Here is a 21,137-nt window from a genome sequence, read left to right as displayed (position 1 = left end):
TACTTGGTTAGTTAACCTTACTCAATGTTTAGATTCCAGCCCAATTGTCCCTTCATTAAAGAAGTCTTCCTTTGCCCTCCCAAGGGAGTCAGAGTTCTCTATTCTGTTATTTCATAGCATTATAACCTCTCTGCCATGGCACTTTGCCACTGCTGTAATTTTACATTCGTGAATATTTGTACATCCATCTCTCCCAATTGGCTAAAAAGTCCATGAAAGCAGAGCCCACATCTGTTGGGGTTAGTGTGATTATCTCCAATGCCTGTCACAGTGCCTGGCAAAGCAAAGACACTCAACAAACATTCATTCAATATATCAATCAAGCCATAAAGATATTTATTTTCCCATTGATATGAACTATGCCACTCCCCTCTTAGAAGACCAAAGGAACTAAATTTGTAAACAATTTTTTCCCAATTCATACTTTTTTTACATAATTTTTTTAAAAAGATTTATTTATTTTAGAGAGAGGGAGTGCAAGTAGGGGGAGGGGCAGAGGGAGGGAAAGCAGCAGACTCCCCACTGAGCACAGAGCTGGATGAGGGGCTTGATCTCACAACCCTGAGATCATGACCTGAGCCGAAATCACAAGTTGGACACTTAACTGACTGAGCCACTCAGGCGCCCCCATAATTTTCTTATTTAATCTTTATAATAATGCAGCAGAACCCATTTTACACATAAAGAAACAGGCACGGGGGGGTAGGAAATTTGTTCAAAATCACATACCTGGCATAAACGATCCATGCGGGAGACTAAGCCAGGTCTGCCTGATTCCAAAATGCAAGTTAAAAACTGTATCATATTGCTTCTCCATAACACTATTTCCTTAACACAAAGAACTCATCCACCTGTAAAATTGGTTTTCAGATAAATTCATTTTCACGTAAATCTAGATATGTCATGAAACTTAGTTTCATTTGTAAGATACTGATCCATGGAGAGAATAAAACAATTAAATTAAAAAAAAAACTCTGGGCAGATGTAATTTGACAGAATTATGATGCTTACCAAATACCTTGCTTTTTCTGTCATTCCTGATAAATGACGCAGCCTGAGAGAAGGAACAGAGATTGGGGCAGGGGTGATTATTTAAGGTAACCTGTTCCCTAAATTTCACCTACAGATTATGAAATGCATTTCAAGTTATCCCAAAGGCTTCGCCATTTCAGTGTTACTTCTCCATTAAGGAAGGGAGGTTGGAAAAGCAACACAAAGAATTATTTCAATTTCCAGGACTTATTAGAGCAGGGACTGAGCAGAGTCTGGGGAACATGGATCTCTCCAGGAAAAGAAAAACAAACCCAGCAAACATAAGGAAGTGTTTCTTCAGGTCAGTCAGAGCAATGAGATGGCCAAGATGCTTGTGAGGAGATAAAGTAAGGCTAAGGCAGGCTCTCAGTTTCTCTTTTATTGCGTGCTCCAGTCTCCAAATCTGCTAAAGACATGACTACAGGTAATAGCAGGAATTGCCATTCGATGGTCACAGTGGTGTTCCCTGGGGGTCTCTATGGTTTTCGGGGGGATACAGGAATACAAGGTGATGGGACCAGAGTAGGGAACTAAGTCACCTATTATGTTTTCTAGACACATAACTAGAGTCTGACTGACGCGGCTTTCTGTATTTAATGCACAAGAGGTTCTGCCAACTCGTGGATCCTTGGAGAACACTGTGTTTTCAAAGCAGCTGGCTTGACTTTAAAGACATCTGGATCATAATATATAATGTGTACAGGAGACCTGAAATGGGGGAAAAAGAATGCGACCTGAAAAAAAATGAACAGAAAATGGAACTAACATTTCTCAACCATCCACTATGTGTGTTAGGCTCTATGATATTATTCTGTTTTGATTTTTCATAAGTGCCCCATGAAACAGGTGTCATGACCCCCATTGTACAGAGAAGGACATGAAGGCTCAGGGAAGTTATAAAAGTGACCTGTGGTCAAATCCAGATTCATGTATCTATCAGATTCCAAAGCCTTGGCTCTTTCCACAGAAAGTTAATTCTGGAAAGTTTTCAATAATTGGGCAATGTTAAAACAAGCCCAGCAGTCCTCTGGTGGACTTAAATCAAATTTTTGAAGTTCCCACCCTTAGCACCTTACTACCAAATAATAACTTTGCCACTGGGGTAGACGCTGAGTACTTGATCTTATTTTTCCCTTTCCTTTGTCAGTGAACAGAGAATGAGCTTCGTTTCATTGCTGTTGAACTTTATTTCTTTTAAAGGCAAAACACATTATAAAAATTTAAAAATATTATTTAAGAATGAACATATTCCCTGTTCCCTGAGCTGAAGACTTCTGCGACTTTTTCATCTTCTCCTAGGTTTTCCTGACGATGCTTAAAAGGGGAATCAGGCATTATCTCATGAAGGAAACAATATGAACTGAGGTTCAGGCAAGTTAAGAAATCTTCTAAAAAGTAAACAGGAATTAGAGTCCATTTCTTCTTTGTTGAATGTATATTTATTTCAAGTAGGTCATACATGTACATGATACAAAAACATGGAAAAACACAAAAGCCCTATTTAATAAAAAATAAATCTTCCTCCCATCCCAGTTCCCTCAGGCCCCCGAAAAGTAAGCATTGTTACTAGCTTCTTGCATACTCTTCTGAGATTATAGGCTCCTGCAAGCAAAAATATGGCACATACCTATTTTCTTAGAGTATTCTTAGCATTGTGTGCTCTGTTATGTACTTGTTTCACTTAACAATACGTTAGATAAATAATCCCATATCCATCCTTACAGAGTTGTTTCCTATATCTAAGTTTCAATACTAGTCCACTAATCCTTTAACTGCTGCCTTATATTTATGGTAAAACCATAGATTTGTCACAATTAATGTAAGAAGTGAGATGTTTTTGAAAATTTCTTGTATTTCTATGATTATTTTCATTGGTCTTATTAGGTTAATTTTCCCTCTCCCTAGCACCTCCAGCTTTCCTGTCCCATCTTAGTGATAAATTGACATACCTTGTTGGGTTAGCTAGTTCTTGAATTCTGGGAGATATTTTGCAATGGATAGCAGCATAAGATACCGGCCAGTGGGCATCACGGTCAGGAAGATAATCTTGATGAAGAGGCCTGGCCTTAGCTAGAGCTATTATTCGAGGGCTAGGTTTGTATAGCAAGGCAGCACGGGATATCTATAATGGAAGCAAAAAGATACAAAAATATATCCCAATTTTCACATCTCCCTCTCTTTACAGTGATGGCCCTAACTGAATCACCATCCAGAATTCTCTCCTGGATTACTGCAGCAGACTCCTCACTAGTCTCCCTGCTTCCATTTTTGCTCTGTACGATCTAGCCTTCACATATCAATTACTGAGGAAGAGAATGAGCATTTAATGAGTGCATGCCATGAGCCAGTGTTCTAAGTGGGGCACCTACATTATTCCCACTTAATCATCATAATAACCCTATGAGGTATGTACTTTTTTTTTTTTTAAAGATTTTATTTATTTATTTGAGAGAGTGAGAATGAGAGAGAGAGAGAGCACATAAGAGGGGGGAGGGTCAGAGGGAGAAGCAGGCTCCCCCGAGCAGGGAGCCCGATGTGGGACTCGATCCTGGGACTCCAGGATCATGACCTGAGCCGAAGGCAGTCGCTTAACCAACTGAGCCACCCAGGCACCCGAGGTATGTACTTTCTGAAGCCCAAGTCAGATTATGTCACTCTCAGGGTTTAAAACCTTCCAGCGGTTTCTCATTTTGCAATGAATAATATTTAGACTCCTTACTGTGGCCTAGAAGGCCCTACGTGATCTGATTGCTATCCCATTGCTCTGACCTCATCTGCCTCCCCTCCCCACCTTGATCACGATGATCCTTGCCACACAAGTCCCCTCTGATCCAGCTCTTTCCACCTTAGGATTTTTGCAGCTAGTTCTTCTGCTTGAAAGCCTCTTTCCTCAACTTTGTCATGGCTGCCTCTTCATCATTCAAGTCTCTAGACTCAAATATCACATTCTCAAGGACATCTTCCTTCACCATCCGAGATACATCAACCTTTCTGATAACCCTCCTCTACAGTACACTTATTCAATCTTCTTTAAAGCATCTACCAACACCTCACTTTGCTCACTTATCTCTTTGTTCGTATGTTTATTGTCTGCTTCTCCCCACTAGAATATAAACTTCTTGAAAGAAATACATGTTTGCCAAAAACTAGAGTAAATGCATAACTGGTGCAGAATATATGTTGATTGACTGATTGACCAACTCCTGCTGGTCTTACTTTGAAAATCACACCTGCCAGGTTGCCTTTCTATTATGTTGCTTTATTGGTAAAATTGGAAGGATGACATATAGCTCCTATTCTCTCTCTCTTAAATGCTCACTTGAAAGAATCATGATGGATAACAAACACCCCTCCGTAGCCCTGAAGGTACTATTTTGCACTGGTACGGACTTGTTTGGGGTTCTAAGAGTATGATTATCTGCAGTGGCATCACTTTTAAAAAAAGATTTTTTTCATAAACTCCCAAACAAACCTGGCAACTAAAGAAAAATAACTGTAACCCCCATTTTATATACCAAAAAACTGAAAATAAAGTGATTTGTCCAAGGGTCACAAGGCAAGTCACTTTAGCAAACTCAAGACGATTTCCTGAGGGGTTTTGAATCCCAGGTTAGTTTTCTTTCCTAACTGAATTCCATATCATATCCTTAGTTCTTAGAGGGTAAAATTTATCCAACCTCCTTGGCAACATGGTCATTAGATATTTACTGAAAACTCAGTGGGTATTGGGCACCAAGTTGCCACTACAATGAATAGATGGGAGTGTCAAGGAGGAAGAGGGAGGGAAGCCACTGAATGTGCGAGGCTCTATGCTGAGTACCAATGCCTTCTCTATTGTTTCAAATCACAACAGACCTCCCAGTGAGAACTGTTAACTTTATAATCTCTTTGCTCACCTTGTTCCACCCAACTTCAAGGTCATCCCCACTTTAATACTCTGGCACATTCTCTTCCCTTTACTAGAATATTCTTTCCTCAGACCTTCACCTAGCTTACTCCTTCTTGTCACTCAGGTTTCACACCAGATATCCCATCCTTAGAGAGCCTTTCCCTGACTACCATATACAAAGGTAGCTTATTCCCCACCTTCGCCCATAGTCAATCATTTCCTATTTTATTTTCTTCATTGCCTTCGACCCTTATTTTTTGTCTCTTTCCATCTTGTTCACTGGGAATGGTGGCTGGCACACAGTAGGCATTCAAATACTTGAATGAATAAATAAGGCTCAGGAACACTGTCACAACATCACAGAGCTAGTGGTGAGGCTGGAATTTGAACCCAGCTCTTACTGATTCCAAAGCCCATGCTCTTTGCCCTCTATCCCCAGTCTCTCTACATATCTTGCAGCTAGGTCTTCCTTCCTGCCATAGACCACTCTTTCAAGATTATCTTTCCCAATGACTTTGGCCTACGCCCTATAGTAGCAAAATAGCACCCTAGGAACAACCAAAAAGTAAGATGAAGGATGCCAAGGCAGTGGTGGCTTACAGGATGGATGGGCAGCTCACTTCGTTCCCTTTCAAAGCACAGACCCTCTATCTTGATCCTTGGATGGGCAAGGTCTACAGTTCTTGGAGTTGCAACAGCAGTCAGGGCAGGAACTGAAATCTTGGTTTCAATCTAGGGGAGAAAAACAAAATAGGGTCTGTAAGTGCCAAATAATAAATACCATCTCCATCACGGTTACAAAGAACTGTCTGACCTCTGGACCAGACTTCTCAGCAAATCCAGCAGAAAGGATGAGAGTCTTGCAGTAACCCATGATCATAGCTGAAACGATCAATTTCCATCTTTCTCAAACTAGGTTTATGAAATCCAACCCAGCTTTTCAGGAACTTACTGTTAAACAAAAGATGGGGAGGAATTGGCAACATTACATATTGACTAAGAGATAAATGGTAATGCTGATTTGTGGAATGAAAAACTCAGCCAAGAGGGAAGGGTCAGGCCTACTACATGAGAACACTCTCTAAGGGGGGGGGGGGGAGTTCTGCTTTGTTCTTAACTGCTTTTGCCCTTTGGAAACTGGGACTCTCGTTATCAGAAATCCCCATACTTAAAATGCATTCAAGTGGTTCTCTTCTAATTGGAACAGGTAAGAAAAAGAAACCAAAGCCAAGAGGAAGAAAGGCAGAATCACATTCTCCACAGACAATGCTGTTAGTCCCCCTAGTCATTTCTCACTATCTGAATTGTGGAAATGTGTTCAATTTACATGGTCTTCTATTTCAATTACTAGTATTCAAACTCAAAACTTACCACAAGACTTTGAGAGGGAATATAATCGATAATTGGAAATAAAATAAGGTTTTAACTGTGGGCAGAAAAATAATATAGAAGGTATGTTGCAAATCCCTTTTTGTGTTGTTTAAGACAATGATGATACTGACAGTGTTTTACATGTACTAATTCATTTATTCCTCACCTAGGGTATCATTTTTATTTGCATTTCATCATGGAGAAACTAAGGTACTATGTGAAGTTCAGAAATTTACTTAAGTTTTTATAGTGAATAGGTTGCACAGCTGGGATTCAAACCTAAGATCCCTATCTGTCTCCACAATTCCATGATAAGAGAATCTTTCTTGGATTTTTCCCACTCTTCCTCTGATATCTCTCAATACTTTATTCATTCTCTTTTATGAGTATCAATCTTAATTATTTACCTATAGGTCTATGGTTTCTTCTAAATTGAAATTTACTTTAAGGAAAGGAATGGTTTTATTATTCTTGTTTTTCCTGTATTATATAATTGATTAAGAAATACTTGTTCAATGGATTGAGTAAATGAATGATTTATTTCCTTTTTTGATTATAAGCCTTAATTGAAAACAGCGGTTGTCATATATTTCTTTGATTTTCCCAGAGTCTGATAGGAGACAAAGCTTTATTTATTGGAAATGATTAATTAGTACTTCATGGAATTGTACAGACACTAAGCCCAGATTGCTTCAATAGTAAATTCTATTAAATATTTAAGAGGAAGAAATAATATAAATCTGATATAAACCTACAAAGAATAAGAAATACAACTAATCTATAGTGATAGGAATCTGGAAGTGGTTGACTCTAGGGCAGGGGTAGAGTGAATTGACTAGAAACAGGAGGAAAATTTGGGGGATAATGTTTTGTATATTGATTGAAGTGGTTATTGAATGGATATATACATTTGTTAAAAGCTCATTAAACTATACATTTAAGACCTATGCATTTTATATAAATTATAACTCCAGAATTTCAAAACACAAGCTGGGAAAAATACATAGACATATGACAAAGAATACCTCTAATATGTAAAGAACTGTTATGAATCAATAAAAAATATACAGACCAGTAGAAAAATAAAGCCATGAATAGACAAGTTTACAAAAGAAAACTACACAGGTAAATAAATGTTGGGAACTATTAAATTTATTAGTAATCAGAAAAATGAAAGTGTTTTTATTAACGAGATAGCATTTTTTAAAATTAAAATAAATAATATCTAATGTTGGCAAGAGTGCAGTATAAAAGTCAGCCCAAATAATGCAAGTGAATATGTAAATCAAAATCACTTTTGTTGGAACACATTTTGAGATAATATATGAATCACCTCAAAAATGTTCATACACTTAATCTGGTAACTTTACTTCTCAAATTTTTGTTCTCAGAAAATAATCAGATTGAAAATGATGGAGGAGGCACATGTTGGTAAAATGACCTTATAAATTAGTTAGACAAAGCCATGTGAGATATGCAGAGTACAGGTGGTCAATACTCAAAGGTATCTGCTAAATATAAAATAAGAGTCTTCAAAGTCAAAATCTCCTGAGTCAACGATTTTAAAAATCTACACAGGTTGATTAATCTGAATAGGAGCTTCGGACATCTATAAGTAGAGAGAATGATGGATATGAACTGAGTTATGAAACCAACCCTTTTTATGTTTTGTAGTCTCTGACAAAGTTACCATAAAAAAAGACTCAGTATGACATTCACAGAGGTAAAAGACCTTCTACAGGGGCGCCTGGGTAGCTCAGTCAGTTAAGCGTCTGCCTTCTGCTCAGGTCATGATCCTGGGGTCCTGGGATCAAGCCCCACATCAGGCTCCCTGAGCAGGGAGCCTGCTTCTCCCTCCCTCTTGCTCATGCTCTCTCTCTCGAACTCTGTCTCTCAAATAAATAAATAAAATTAAAAAAAAAAAAGACCTTCTACAGTTCATCCATCCAAGGTCTCTGGTGACAAGTAACCTAAGGTACCTGTGACAGTAACTTGGCTTCCTTTGTGGGAATGTGTATTTTAAAACTCTGGGAAGATTCAGCATTAACTGTAAAAAAGTTAAGAGAATCAAAATCATAGAATTAATCATTCTTTGTGTTAAGAATAAGTATGTGCAATGCAGCACCTGGGTGGCTCAGTTTGTCAAGCGTCTGACTCTTGATTTTAGCTCAGGTCATGATCTTGGGGTTGTGAGATGGAGCTCTGTGTCAAGCTCTGCATTCTGTGGGAAGTCTGCTTGAGATTCTCTCTCTCCCTCTCCCTCTGCCCCTTCCCCCTGCTCTCTCTCTCTGCCTCAAATAAATAAATAAATCTTAAAAAAAAAGAATAAGTAGTGCAACAATTGATGAAATTTGGACATGGACCATGGAGTAGAGTATTTATCAATTAAACTTCCTGATTTTGATAATAATTCTGTGGTTACATAAGATGATCTTGTTCTTAAGAAATACACACTGAAGTATTTAGGAAAATGGGTGTATGATGTCTGTACCTCTCAAAAATGATTCAGGAAAAAAATTAAATACACACACACACACACACATACACACACCCTACATGAAGGAGAGAGAATGAAAAAACAAATGGAACAAAATGTTAATTCTTGCATTTTTTTCAGTAACTTAGAAATTATTAAAATAAAAAGTATGTGTATATTATTAAAATTAAAAGCATGTGCATGAGGGCACCTGGCTGGCTCAGTCAGTGGAGCATGTGACTCTTGATCTTGGGGTCATGAGTCTGAGCCCCACATTGGGTGTAGAGCTTACTAAAAACAAAACATAACAAAACAAAATAAAAGCATGTCCATGTTTAAGAGAATTTGGCCTATTAGAGTGATCACCCTATAACTGCAACTTGAAACGTATAATTGAGTATTTGACTTAGAATTATAACATTAAGTTGAAATCTTAAGTTTATGTCATTCTGATAACATTGAAACTTTAAGTTCACCATATTTATAAATTTGATGTATTCAATTTTTAAATAGTTATTTAATATTTGAAATTTTGTTTGTTAATGTAGATGGTTGGAGGAAAATGCTTAAAAAAGAAATCAAATTAAAATATTAATAAATATAATTTAAATTATTTGAAGGTATTTGATTACATTTAGAAACTGAATCAAACATTATTCAGAACTCTTCAAAGTCATTGTTAAAAACTGCTAGAATTATAAACAGAGTAATAAAACTTGCAAGCTAAATGTAAAAGCCTAAGAAACAGATTTTTAATTTAAAGTTTTATTTATTTATTTTTATTATGTTAATCACCATACATTACATCATTAGTTTTTGATGTAGTGATCCATGATTCATTGTTTGCATATAACACCCAGTGCTCCATGCAGAACATGCCCTCTTGAATACCCATCACCAGGCTAACCCATCCCCCCACCCCTCTCCCCTCTAAAACCCTCAGTTTGTTTTTCAGAGTCCATAGTCTCTCATGGTTCCTCTCCCCCTCCGATCCCCACCCCTTCATTCTTCCCCTCCTGCTATCTTCTTCTTTTGGACTATTAATTATTTAAATCAAGAGCATACCTCTGAACAGTCTTTTCTGTATACAAAATCATGCTCAAGGATACCAAGGTTTTTTTCTTGAGTGGCTATAAATTCTTTGCCACTTCTCTCATTGACAGGTGGGGTTTGTGTCCCTGCCCCCTTGAATCTGGCGACTTGGAACTGTATCAATCAACAGAGTATGACTGCAGTGACATTATGTGACTTCCAAGGCCAAATCATAAAAAAACATGCAGCTGCCACCGGTGTTTTGGAATGCTCACCCTTGAAACACTCCATTTTAGAATATTCCTTCTCAGAATACAGCTGCTATGCTGAGAAAAGTCTCAGCCACATGGAGAGGCCCCATGAAAGTGCTCCTGTGAATATTCCCAACTGAGTCTAGCCTTTAAGTCACATCGGCCTGGGCACCATATAGATGTTGTTATGGACAGACTCTTTACGTCCCCCTCAAATTCATACGTTGAAGTCCTAATCCTCAATGTGATAATAGTAGGAGGTGAGGCCTTTGGGAGGTAATTAGGTTTAGGTGAGGTCACGAGGGTAGAACCCTCATTGTGGGATTGGTGTCCTTATAAGAAGAGAGATAAGAGCTCTTTCTCTGTGCACACACAAAGAAGTCATGTGAGCACACAGGAAGATGGTGGTTGGCTGCAAACCAGGAATAGGATCTTCATCAAGAAGAGAATCTGGTGGCACCTTGATCTTGGATTTCTTGGTCCCCAGAACTGTGAGAAATAAATGTCTTTCAAGCCACCCAGTCTTTGGTATTTTGTTATAGCAGCCCTAGCTGACTAAGGTAGGTGTGTAGGAACTTTCAGCCCCCTACCATTTCAGACAACCAAGCCATTAGAGATATCCCAGCTGAGAGATTTCTAACTCACAAAATCCTTGAGCGTAATAAAATGCTTGTTGTTTTACACCGATAAGTTTGGGGGTGCTTTGGTAGGAAGCAACAGATAACCAAATCACAACTTTAAGAACTGGTTCTCTGTGTTGATTCTAGATTATCTGGAATTTGTTTTCTGAGCTGATTGGATTTAAAGGTATTAATGATCCTTTTGCCAGTAGTTAAAAAAAAAAAATACTGGTAGTCCATAGCACGCAGTGGCAAAACAAAAAGCAAAACTTTGGGTGACCAAGCAGCTGCTGCCAGAAATTATTTTAGTGAAATAAACAAGTATAATGGGATTAGTTGGTTGTTTCTTTTTATTTAAGATTTTATTTATTTATTTATTTGTCAGAGAAAGAAAGAGCACAAGCAGGGGGAGCGGCAGGCAGAGGGAGAAGCAGGCTCTCCACCGAGCAGGGAGCCTGATGTGGGACTCAATCCCAGGACCCCGGGATCATGACCTGAGCTGAAGGCAGATGCTTAGCCAACTGAGCCACCCAGGCGTCCCTAGCTGGTTGTCGCTAAGTGCACAGAGAAAGTAAGTTAAGAAATGACTGGCTCGGGCCTCTAAGTTCCCACCTTAATGTCTGGGTTAAGGGACCAGAAAGTTTCTGTAACTTCCCTAAAAGAAAGCTTTATATTCTATGGTCATAGGGCTGAAAATTCTGAAAACCAAACTCACAATCGAATTCTGTGAGTGGGTTAATTACAGTGCAAATTGAATTACCAAATTTGTATGGTCTCCTATGTTAAAGTTAGAGCAACGACTGGGAAGGAATAGGACCTTGAAAATTGGGATAGGGTATATGGGCAGATTCCAACAAAGCTGGGGACACTTTAAGCCCCTAAATACTGATGAGCCTTCCTTACCAATAAAATCAGCCATACTTCCCCTGCCTGAAGGGGTTAGAGTCCCCTTGCCTGAAGAACCTGTAATAGTTTCCCCTGAGGTAGATACCTTCCAGGTAACTGCTGACCTATCCCTACTATCTGTCATTGCTTCGGGATTTATAACCAGACCCAAGCTCCAACTGCCAAAACAGCCTTCCATGGACTTCTCTATCAGCTTCTGTAATTGCTTAAGGTCTAATTCTGCATTGTTGTTCTGCTTCTCTGATCAAATCCTAGGTGACAGAGTAGGCATAGCGGAGGTAGTCAGAAAAGTTCATTTGATGAGGGGGGAAGATAAACAGGGAGAAAAGTAAAATATACCTGGAAATAAGAGGAGAGCATGTTACAGTTATAAACGTGTTGTTAAAATCAATCAGGAACCGTTTCTTTCAGATGGACTTACCCTTTTTGGAGGAACGTAGTTTGGATTTGTGGCTTTGGGTATTGAGAGTCGTAATATCCGGGCAGAAGGATAAGAGATTTGAAGAGAATCTCTTGTTAAGTAATCACTGTAAGGCCTATATGCAAATGGAACATGAAATATTATAATCATTGGAGGAAAAATAATTGCATTTTTTCATTGCTGTACTCAACCTCTGATCAATTATGTATAATTTTCCCTATCTCAGAAACTTCTTTTCCCATAATCATTAGTGTTTTTTTCTACCAGATTGGTATTTCCTAAAGTTTTTTTTACTATGATCCACAGTAAGAAGTTATATTGTGATACAGTATATGTAAATCTGTGTGTGTGTGTGTGTGTGCATGCACATGCATACACGCATGTATCTGAAACAAAATTATTATGAAAGAATGCTTGCCCTGAGCAAGGTATTTTGATTTTTAAAATTTCATTTGATTTCATTAAAAAAAAACTCGAATCAATTTCATGATCCACTGATGGGCTGAGGCTTGCAATTTAAACTCCACTTTCTACCAAAACATCATATTAAATCCCTGAGATAAAAAATTCCAGTCACTACCAAGGACCCCTCTGTGATAGCCAGTCTCCTCTGTAGTGCAGTTTGAGATGGTGCTGCTCATAACTCCCAGCAACTTGGCCAATTTTCATAGGCTGTTCCCCACATATTCCTTTCCTGGTACAAAAACCTACCAACCACAAACCTACAAACCTAATATGAAAAAAGTTTTTCACAAATAAATATATGATTACCCACTAAGGGTAGTCTGTTAGTTTTTAAAACTGATACACAATTAACATAACATAGAGTTTACCTTTTTAAAGTGTACAATTCAGGGGTTTCTAGCATATTCACAAAGTTATGTAACTACTGTCACTATCTAAATTCAGAATGTTTTCATCACCCCAAAGAAAAACCCCATACTGATTAACAGTCCCTCTCCATTACTTCATTCCCCAACCCTGTGCCCCCAGAACCACTATCTATTTTGTTTCTATGGCTTTGCCTATTTTAGAAATTTCAAATAAATGGAATCATACATATGTAGCCTTTTGTATCGGGCTTCCTTCACTTAGCATATTTTCAAGATTCATGTAGCAGTACATCATTCTTTTTTATGGCTGAATAATATTCCATTAAATGATTTACCACATTTTGTTTAACCATTCATCCATGATAAATATTAGAGTGGTTTCCACTTTCTGGCAATGATGAAATGCTGCTATGAATATTCATGTACAAGTTTTTGTGTGAGCATAAATTTTTAATTCTCTTGGGTACATGCCTAGAAATAGAATACTGATCATATAACTCTATTCTTAACATTTGGAGGAGCTAGAAAGTGGTTTTCCAATTAAGCTGCACCATTTTGCATTCTAACCAGCAATTATGAGGGTTTCAATTTCTCCACATCCTCACCAATACATATTATTTTCTATTATTATTATTATTATTATTATTGCCATTCTAGAAGGTTTGAAGTAGTATCTTGTCATTTTAATGTGTATTTCGAAGACGACTAATGATATTTGGCATCTTCATATGTGTTTCCTGTTCATCTGTATGTCTTCTTTGGAGAAATGTCTATTCAAATAATTTGCCCATTTTCTAAATTGTGTTGACTTTTTTGTATAGTTCTAAAAATTATATATATATATATTCTGAATACTATTCCCTTATCAGATATATGATTTTCAAATATTTTCTCCCAATTTGTGGGTTGTCTTTTTACTTTCTTGAAAGTGTCCTTTGATGCACAAAAGTTTTTACTTTTGATGAAATCCAATTTATTTTTTGCCATGTGTTTTTATTGTCATATCTAAGAAACCATTGCCTAAGTCACAGAGATTGATGTTTGCTTTTTTCTAAGCGTTTTTATAATTTTATTTCTTATATTTATAGGTCTGTGATCCATTTTCTTTTTTTTAAAGATTTTTAAATTTTTTATTTTATTATTATTATTTTTTTTCAAGTAGGCTCCACATCCACCTTAGATCAAGACCTGAGCTGAGATCAAGAGTCTGACACTGAACTGACTGAGCTATCCAGGCACCCTGAAGACTTTTTTATTTTTCAGTAATCTCCACACTCAATGTAGGACTCAAACTCACAACCCCGAGATGAAGAGTCACATGTTCTTCTGACTGAGCCAGCTTGTGATCCATTTTAAGTTAATTTTTCTGTATGGTGTGAAATAGGGGTTCAATTTCATTTGGATGTCCAGTTATCCCAGCACTATTTGTTTAAAAGACTATTCTTCCCCAATTAAATTGTCTTGGTGGGGCTCCTGGGTGGCTCAGTCATTAAGCATCTGCCTTCGGCTCAGGTAATGATCCCAGGCTCCTGGGATCGAGCCCCGCATCAGGCTCCCTTATCAGCGGGAAGCCTGGTTCTCCCTCTCCCACTCCCCCTGCTTGTGTTCCCTCTCTCACTGTCTCTGTCAAATAAATAAAATCTTTTTAAAAAATAAATAAATAAATAAATAAATAAATAGTCTTGGCATTCTTGTCAAAAATAAATTGACCATAAATATAAGGATCAACTTCTGGACTCTCAGTTCTATTCCATAGATTTATATGTCTACTGTTATGTCAGTAACATGCTGTCTTGACTACTGTAGCTTTTAAATAAGTTTTCAGGGGCACCTGGGTGGCTCAGTCAGTCGAGTGTCTGCCTTCGCCTTAGGTCATGATCCCAGGGTCCTGGGACAGTGCCCCACATTGGGCTCCCTGCTCAGCAGGGACTCTGCTTCTCTCTCTCCCTCTGCCCCCCCCACTCATGCTCTCTCTCTCTCTCTCTCTAATAAATAAAGAAAAAATCTTTAAAAATAAATAAATAAGTTTTCAATATGTTTTACTCAAGATTGTTTCTCGCTATGCTAGGTCCCTTGCTTTTCTACATGAATTTTAGAATTGCCTTGTCAATTTCTATCAAAAATGGCAGCTGGAATATCAATAGGGATTGCACTGAATATGTATATCAATCTGGAGAGAATTACCATCATAACAAAATTAAGATTTCCAAACCATGAACAGGAAATGTCTTTCCATTTATTTAAGTCTTCGATTTCTTTTAACAATGTTTGTAGTCTTCAGTGTACATGCCTTGAACTTCTTTTGTTAAGTATTTTGTTCTTTTATTATTTTTAATTTTAGTAAAATACATATAACATAAAATTTACCATCTTAACCATTCTTTTTTTAAGATTTATTTATTTATTTGAGAGAAAGAGAGAGAGCACAAGTAAGAGGGGGCGGAGGGAGAGAATCTTCAAAGAGACTCCCCACTGAGCATGGAGTCCAATACGGGACTTGATCTTACAACCCATGAGATCATGACCTGAGCTGAAATCAAGAGTTGGGTGCTTAACCAACTCAGCCACCAAGGCACCCCCATCTTACCCATTCTTAAGTGTATAGTACAGTAGTATTAAGTGCATTCGCATTGTTGTGTAATCCATCTGCAGAACTCTTGATCTTGTGAAATTCTACAGCAATTAAACAATTAATTTCCCCCACCCTCTAGCCCCAGCCAACCATCATACTACTTTTTTCTTTACGAATTTGACTACAGTTGGTACTACATATAAATGCAATTATACAGTATTTGTCTTTTTGTGACTGGCTTATTTCATTTAGCTTAATGTCCTCATGGTCCATCCATGTTGGAGCATGTGTCAGAATTTTCTTCCTTTTTAGGGCTGAGTAATATGGCATTACATGTATTATAATGTTCTTTTTGCTACTACTGCAAATAGAATTGTTTTCCTACCTTCATTTTCAGATTGCTCATTGCTAATGGATACACAACTGTTTTTTTGTATATTGCTCTTGGATTCTGTGCCTTCCTAATAGAGATAGTTTTACTTTTTCCTTTCCAACCCGAATGCCTTTTACTTCTTTTCCTTGCTTAATTACCCTAACTAGAATCTCCAGTATGATGCTGAACAAAAGTTGGGAGAGCTGACATCCTTGTCTTATTCCTGATCCTAGGGAGAAACCATTCAGTCTTTCACCACTAATTATTATGTTAGCAGTGGGTTTTTTGTAGATGCCCTTTATCAGGCTGAGGAAATTCCCTTCTGAACCTAGTTTTTTAAGAATTTTTATTGTGAAAATGTGTTGAATTTTGTCAAATGATTTTTCTGAGTCTACTGAAGTGATCACATGGTTTTGGCTTTCTTATTCTATTAATTTGATGTATTATATTGATTGTAATCTATTGATTCCAACATACTCTTGTATTCCTGGGATAAATTCAACTTGTTCATGAGCCTTTGTTACTTTTATTTCATTCTTTTTTCTTTCTGTTCCTCAGATAGCATCAATTAACCTATTCTTAAGTTTGCTGATTCTTTCTTCTGATTATTCAAGTCTGCTGTTGAGCTCCTCTAGTGAATCAGCTAAAATATATGACACAAAGTCTGAGTTCATATAATACATTTATTGGAGAGCCCTGTGTGTCTTCATTAAACACTTGCTTTATCCCCCCTCACACAATTCTAACAAGCTTAGTCATCTGTTCCTAATGCACAGAATTGGGAAAAAAGAGGCTAGTTAAAATTATGGAAGCAGTCAAGTGTCCATCAGTATAGGAATGGATAAAGAAGATGTGGTATATGTACACAATGGAATATTATTCAGTCATAAAAAAGAAGGAAATCTTGCCACTTGCAACAACATGGATAGACCTAGAGAGTATAATGCTAAGCAAAATAAACCAGTCAGAGAAAGACAAAGACAAATACAATATGACTTCTCCCATATGCAGAATTTGAGAAACAAAACAAATGATAAAGTAAAAAAAAAAACAAGAGAGAGGCAAATCAAGAAACAGAAGTTTAACTACAGAGAACAAACTGATGGTTATCAGAGGGGAGGTGGGTGGGGTATGGGTGAAACAGGTGATGGAGATTAAGAGTATACTTATCTTGATGAACAATGAGTAATGTATTGAACTGTTGAATCACTATATTGTATACCTGAAACTTATATAACACTGTATGGTAACTACACTGGAATTGAAATTAAATTAAATTTTTAAAAAAAGAGCCTAGAGACCATTCCCCTGACCAAAAAAAAAAAAAAAAAAAAAAGACAGGAAAACTATAAGCACATATTTAATAATCTAAAAGCATAGAAGTCAGAATACTTAGCCTAAAGAAAAACTGTGCTTCATACTTAAACAGCTCCTGGGAGGTTTTCAGTATTGAAGTATAAGAGTTGATGTTCATAATAAAGATTCAAGCCAATGAACAAAGGTTACATGTATGTTTAGTAGCTGAGAAGTCTGCTTAGGAAAGCGGGGAAACAACTTAAAAATACAGAAAGTTTTAACATTCAAGGGGGTTTCACCTATATGAAACATCAACCCCAGGTCTCCCAAAAAGTGGTGACATATTACTACTGGGTATTTATCCCAAAGATACAAACTGTGATCCAAAGGGGCACCTGCACCACAATGTTTACAGCAGCAATGTCCACAATGACCAAACTATTGAAAGAGCCCAGATGTCGTCCATCGGCAGATGAATGGATAAAGAAGATGTGGTTTATATATGCAGTGGAATATTACTCAGCCATCAAAAAGCTGAAATCTTGTCATTTGCAATGGCATGGATGGAACTAGAGGGTATTATGCTAAGCGAAATAAGTCAATCAGAGAAAGACAATTATCATATGATCTCACTCATATGTGGAATTTAAGAAACAAAACAAAGGATCATAGGGGAAAGGAGGGAAAAATAAAACAAGATGAAATCAGAGAGGGAGACAAACCATAAGAGGCTCTTAACTATAGGAAACAAACTGAGGGTTGCTGGAGGGGAGGTGGGTAGGGGGACAGGGTAACTGGGTGATAGGCATTAAGGAGGGCACGTGATCGAATGAGCACTGGGTGTTATATAAGACGATGAATCACTAACCTCTACCTCTGAAACTAATAACACATTATATGTGAATTAATTGAATTTAAATTTAAAAAATTAATTTTAAAAAGTGGTGACATATTAACAAAGCATTCCTCTGGATTATAAATACAGAGATATAAAAATATAAAATAAATGAATATAGTTATATAACTCAGATTTTATGTACATTTTAACTAAATTAGCAGATTTTGTTGAATGAACTGATAAATAAGCAAACAAAGAAATTTTGTGTGGAGTCTGTGATGGAAAAAGACCCAAGCGGTCCAGTTCAATTTCTCTCTGAATGCAGGAATCTTTTCTAAAATCCATGTAAACTCACCATTCCAGCCTGTGCTTGAACAAGCATTTTCAGGGGTTGGGGTGGAGGCAGCAGTTGACTTTTCCAGATAAACATTTCCAGTACTGGAGAGCTAGTCAGCAAGATTTTCCTACACCTAGCTGATGCCTGCTGCTCTGTAAATTTCTTGTTCTAGACTTAGTTCTAGGATCAACACAAAGTAATTTTACTTTTCCTCCTTTTCCTCGTTCAGACACTGACCCTTTCAATACCTGAGCACAGCTATCATTGCTTCCTTGGTCTTTTCTCTAGGCTAAGCATGTCATTTCTCTTAACTATTTTTCACATAACATAGTTTCCAGAGGCCTCAACATTTCATTCAGCTCCTTCTGAATAGTCTCAAATTTATTATCAGTTTCTTAGGGTATAACATCCACAAGTGGACACATACACTTAAGGTGTCTTGACTAAAGTACCATACTGTGGTACTATCACCTCCCTGTGATTGTACACAATACATATTCCATTAATGCAACTTAACATTTTTCCAACAACCCCATCACAATCTTGGCTCCCATGTGGAAGTATCACCTCAGCTGTTCTTTTAAAAACAAGGAGAAATTCAGCATTCAAAGCAAAAGGAAAAACATTTGAAAAGTCATAGAAACATAAGAGAAACATCAAGTTCTACAAATTGCAAAATTTTGTAATGTTTCATTCGCATATTTCCTTTGAATCGGCCGACAATGGTAAATTCAGAGTGAATTTTAGTTTCACCACAATTTGAGTCAAATGTAATTACTGGTGGGGAGCCTGGGTGGCTCATTTGGTTAAGTGTCTGACTCTTGATTTCAGCTCAGGTCATGATCTCAGGGTCGTGAGACTGAGCCCCAAGTCAGGCTCCACGCTGGGCATGGAGCCTGCTTGACATTCTCTCTCCCTCTGCCCTGCCCCAACCTGCTCATGCATGCTGTCTCTCTCTCTCTCTCAAAAAACAAATAAAAAACCCCACTAATGTAATTACTGGTGATGACCCTCTGATTACCTACAATTGCTGCATACATTTGAGTTTTTACCCTGATCCTTTGAAACACAAGTGGACTTTTAGTTTATGAAACTACATACACTAAAATAAAAATATTGTGAGGTTTAATGAAATTAGGATTTATGGAGATTATCAAGGTACTCTACCTCTTTATTAGATATTCTTTCTTGAATCTGTTGGGCAGTGCCAGCTTCTGGATCCTTTTGGAGGGTTGGCTAAACAGTGCAGGAGAAGGGATCTCCCAGATTACAGACTCTCTACCGCAGCTATAGTAATACTGAGCCCTGGAAGTTACAGAAGAGAAAAGAACTGAGTGAAATGAGCATGAATTCCAATAACAGTAATTTCCAATGCTGACCCCCAACTCTAGGCCTAGGAGCAGGTATGATAGTTTACTCCTTTACTGTGAGCTATTCTCCACATGGAGAGAAATCAGAAATGGTTGCAGCCATCAAGTTCCAGCTGGCTTTTAATATCCCATTCCAAAACAGATGATTATTTTCTGTAATAAATTGTGTTCTTTTAAATAGACCAAAAAATAACTAACGAAAAGAGAAAATTTGCTTCTTTTAAAACCAAATACCTTCTTAGTCTCTCAGAGACAATCACTAGAGATTGCACAGATAATAAAAGGAAAATAAAAGACTATATTAACAAGTTTATGCCAACAAATTTTAAAACTTAGGTGAAATACATAAATTCATTGAAACACATACTACCAATGCTCATTCAGAAAGATATAATCTGAAGAGCCCTTGTCAAGAGTTTACAAAGCAATTCCATGGCCTTGCTGTCGCAGCACCCATTTTGTTTGACCAAGCAGCCTCCAGGGACCTTAAACTGACCTTAGCCCCCATCTCATAAGCACATGCCCTAGATACCAGTCCACCAAGTCATAAGTAAATGTACATTCCTGATATGACTTTGCCAATAGCCTTGTGACCAACAGTCTCCTGACTCCCAATGCCTTCCTTTCTTTATGCATCCTTTAGATATAAGTCCCCAAGAAGCTTACCAAAACCCTGCTCTTTTATTTGAATTGACCAATCTGGCCTTGGTCTAGGAACCCCAAGGCACTTCACCTGCAGACCCGAATAAGGCATGTGCCCCAGATCCTGCCTCTCTCTGCACCATGCTTTAACCTCCACGTGTGACTCCTCAAGGCATGCCAGGTACTTCTAGGATCTGTGAGTAATAAACTTCTCTATTTCAATTTCTGTTATGGTCTATTGTTGAACTGTGACCCCATGCTCCCCTTAACAAGCGTTATTTTGACAAATTCATAACAGCCCTATATCTATTAAATAAATTGAATTTATAGTTAAAAACCTGAACTCGAGGGTATTATGCTAAGTGAAATAAGTCAGTCACAGAAAGGCAAATACCATATCATTTCACCCATATGTGGAATTTAAGAAACTAAACAAAGAACATAGGGGAAGGGAAGGAAAAATACAATAAGAGGAAAACAGAGAGGGAGGCAAACTGTAAGAAACTCTTAACTCTAGGAAACAAACTGAGGGTTGCTGGAGGGGAGATGGAATAACTGGGTGATGGGCATTAAGGAGGGCACATGAGGTAATGAGCACTGGGTGTTATATGTAACTGATGAATCACTAAGTTCTACCTCTGAAACTAGCAATACAGTATAAATATATACATAAAATTGAATTTAAATAAAAAATTTTTAAAAAATCTTCCCACCAAAAAACTCCAGACCCAGATGACTTCATTGGGGATTCTATAAAATACATAAACAAGAAATGCCAATTCTATATATTTTCCAATTGATTCTGTGAGGACAGAATTACCAAAAACAAGTAAAAGACATTACAAGAAACAAAGACATTACCACAAAGACACTATAAG

The 21,137-nt window shown here is 37.5% G+C and overlaps 1 protein-coding gene across 2 annotated transcripts in view; it reads right to left on the bottom strand.

Annotated features, from left to right (window-relative positions):
• Positions 1-1,401: 1,401 nt before the first annotated feature.
• THEGL (theg spermatid protein like) overlaps positions 1,402-21,137 on the bottom strand; it is a 53,786-nt gene continuing 34,050 nt past the window's right edge. The window contains exons 5-9 of one of the 2 annotated variants that reach the window (XM_027599587.1): positions 19,415-19,552; positions 11,999-12,113; positions 5,522-5,653; positions 2,982-3,154; positions 1,402-1,766 (exon numbers count right to left, since the gene is read on the bottom strand). In XM_027599587.1, coding sequence (XP_027455388.1) covers positions 1,679-1,766; positions 2,982-3,154; positions 5,522-5,653; positions 11,999-12,113; positions 19,415-19,552 — 646 coding nt within the window. In that variant the 3' untranslated portion in view covers positions 1,402-1,678. The remainder of the gene's footprint in view (positions 1,767-2,981; positions 3,155-5,521; positions 5,654-11,998; positions 12,114-19,414; positions 19,553-21,137) is intronic. The other variant, XM_027599586.1, reaches the window with a different exon arrangement.

This window comes from Zalophus californianus, chromosome 2 (assembly GCF_009762305.2).
Source record: "Zalophus californianus isolate mZalCal1 chromosome 2, mZalCal1.pri.v2, whole genome shotgun sequence".
NCBI classification, from domain to species: Eukaryota; Metazoa; Chordata; class Mammalia; order Carnivora; family Otariidae; genus Zalophus; species Zalophus californianus.
Note: the sequence above shows the minus strand (reverse complement) of the source record. Positions and strands in the feature narration are given on the sequence as shown.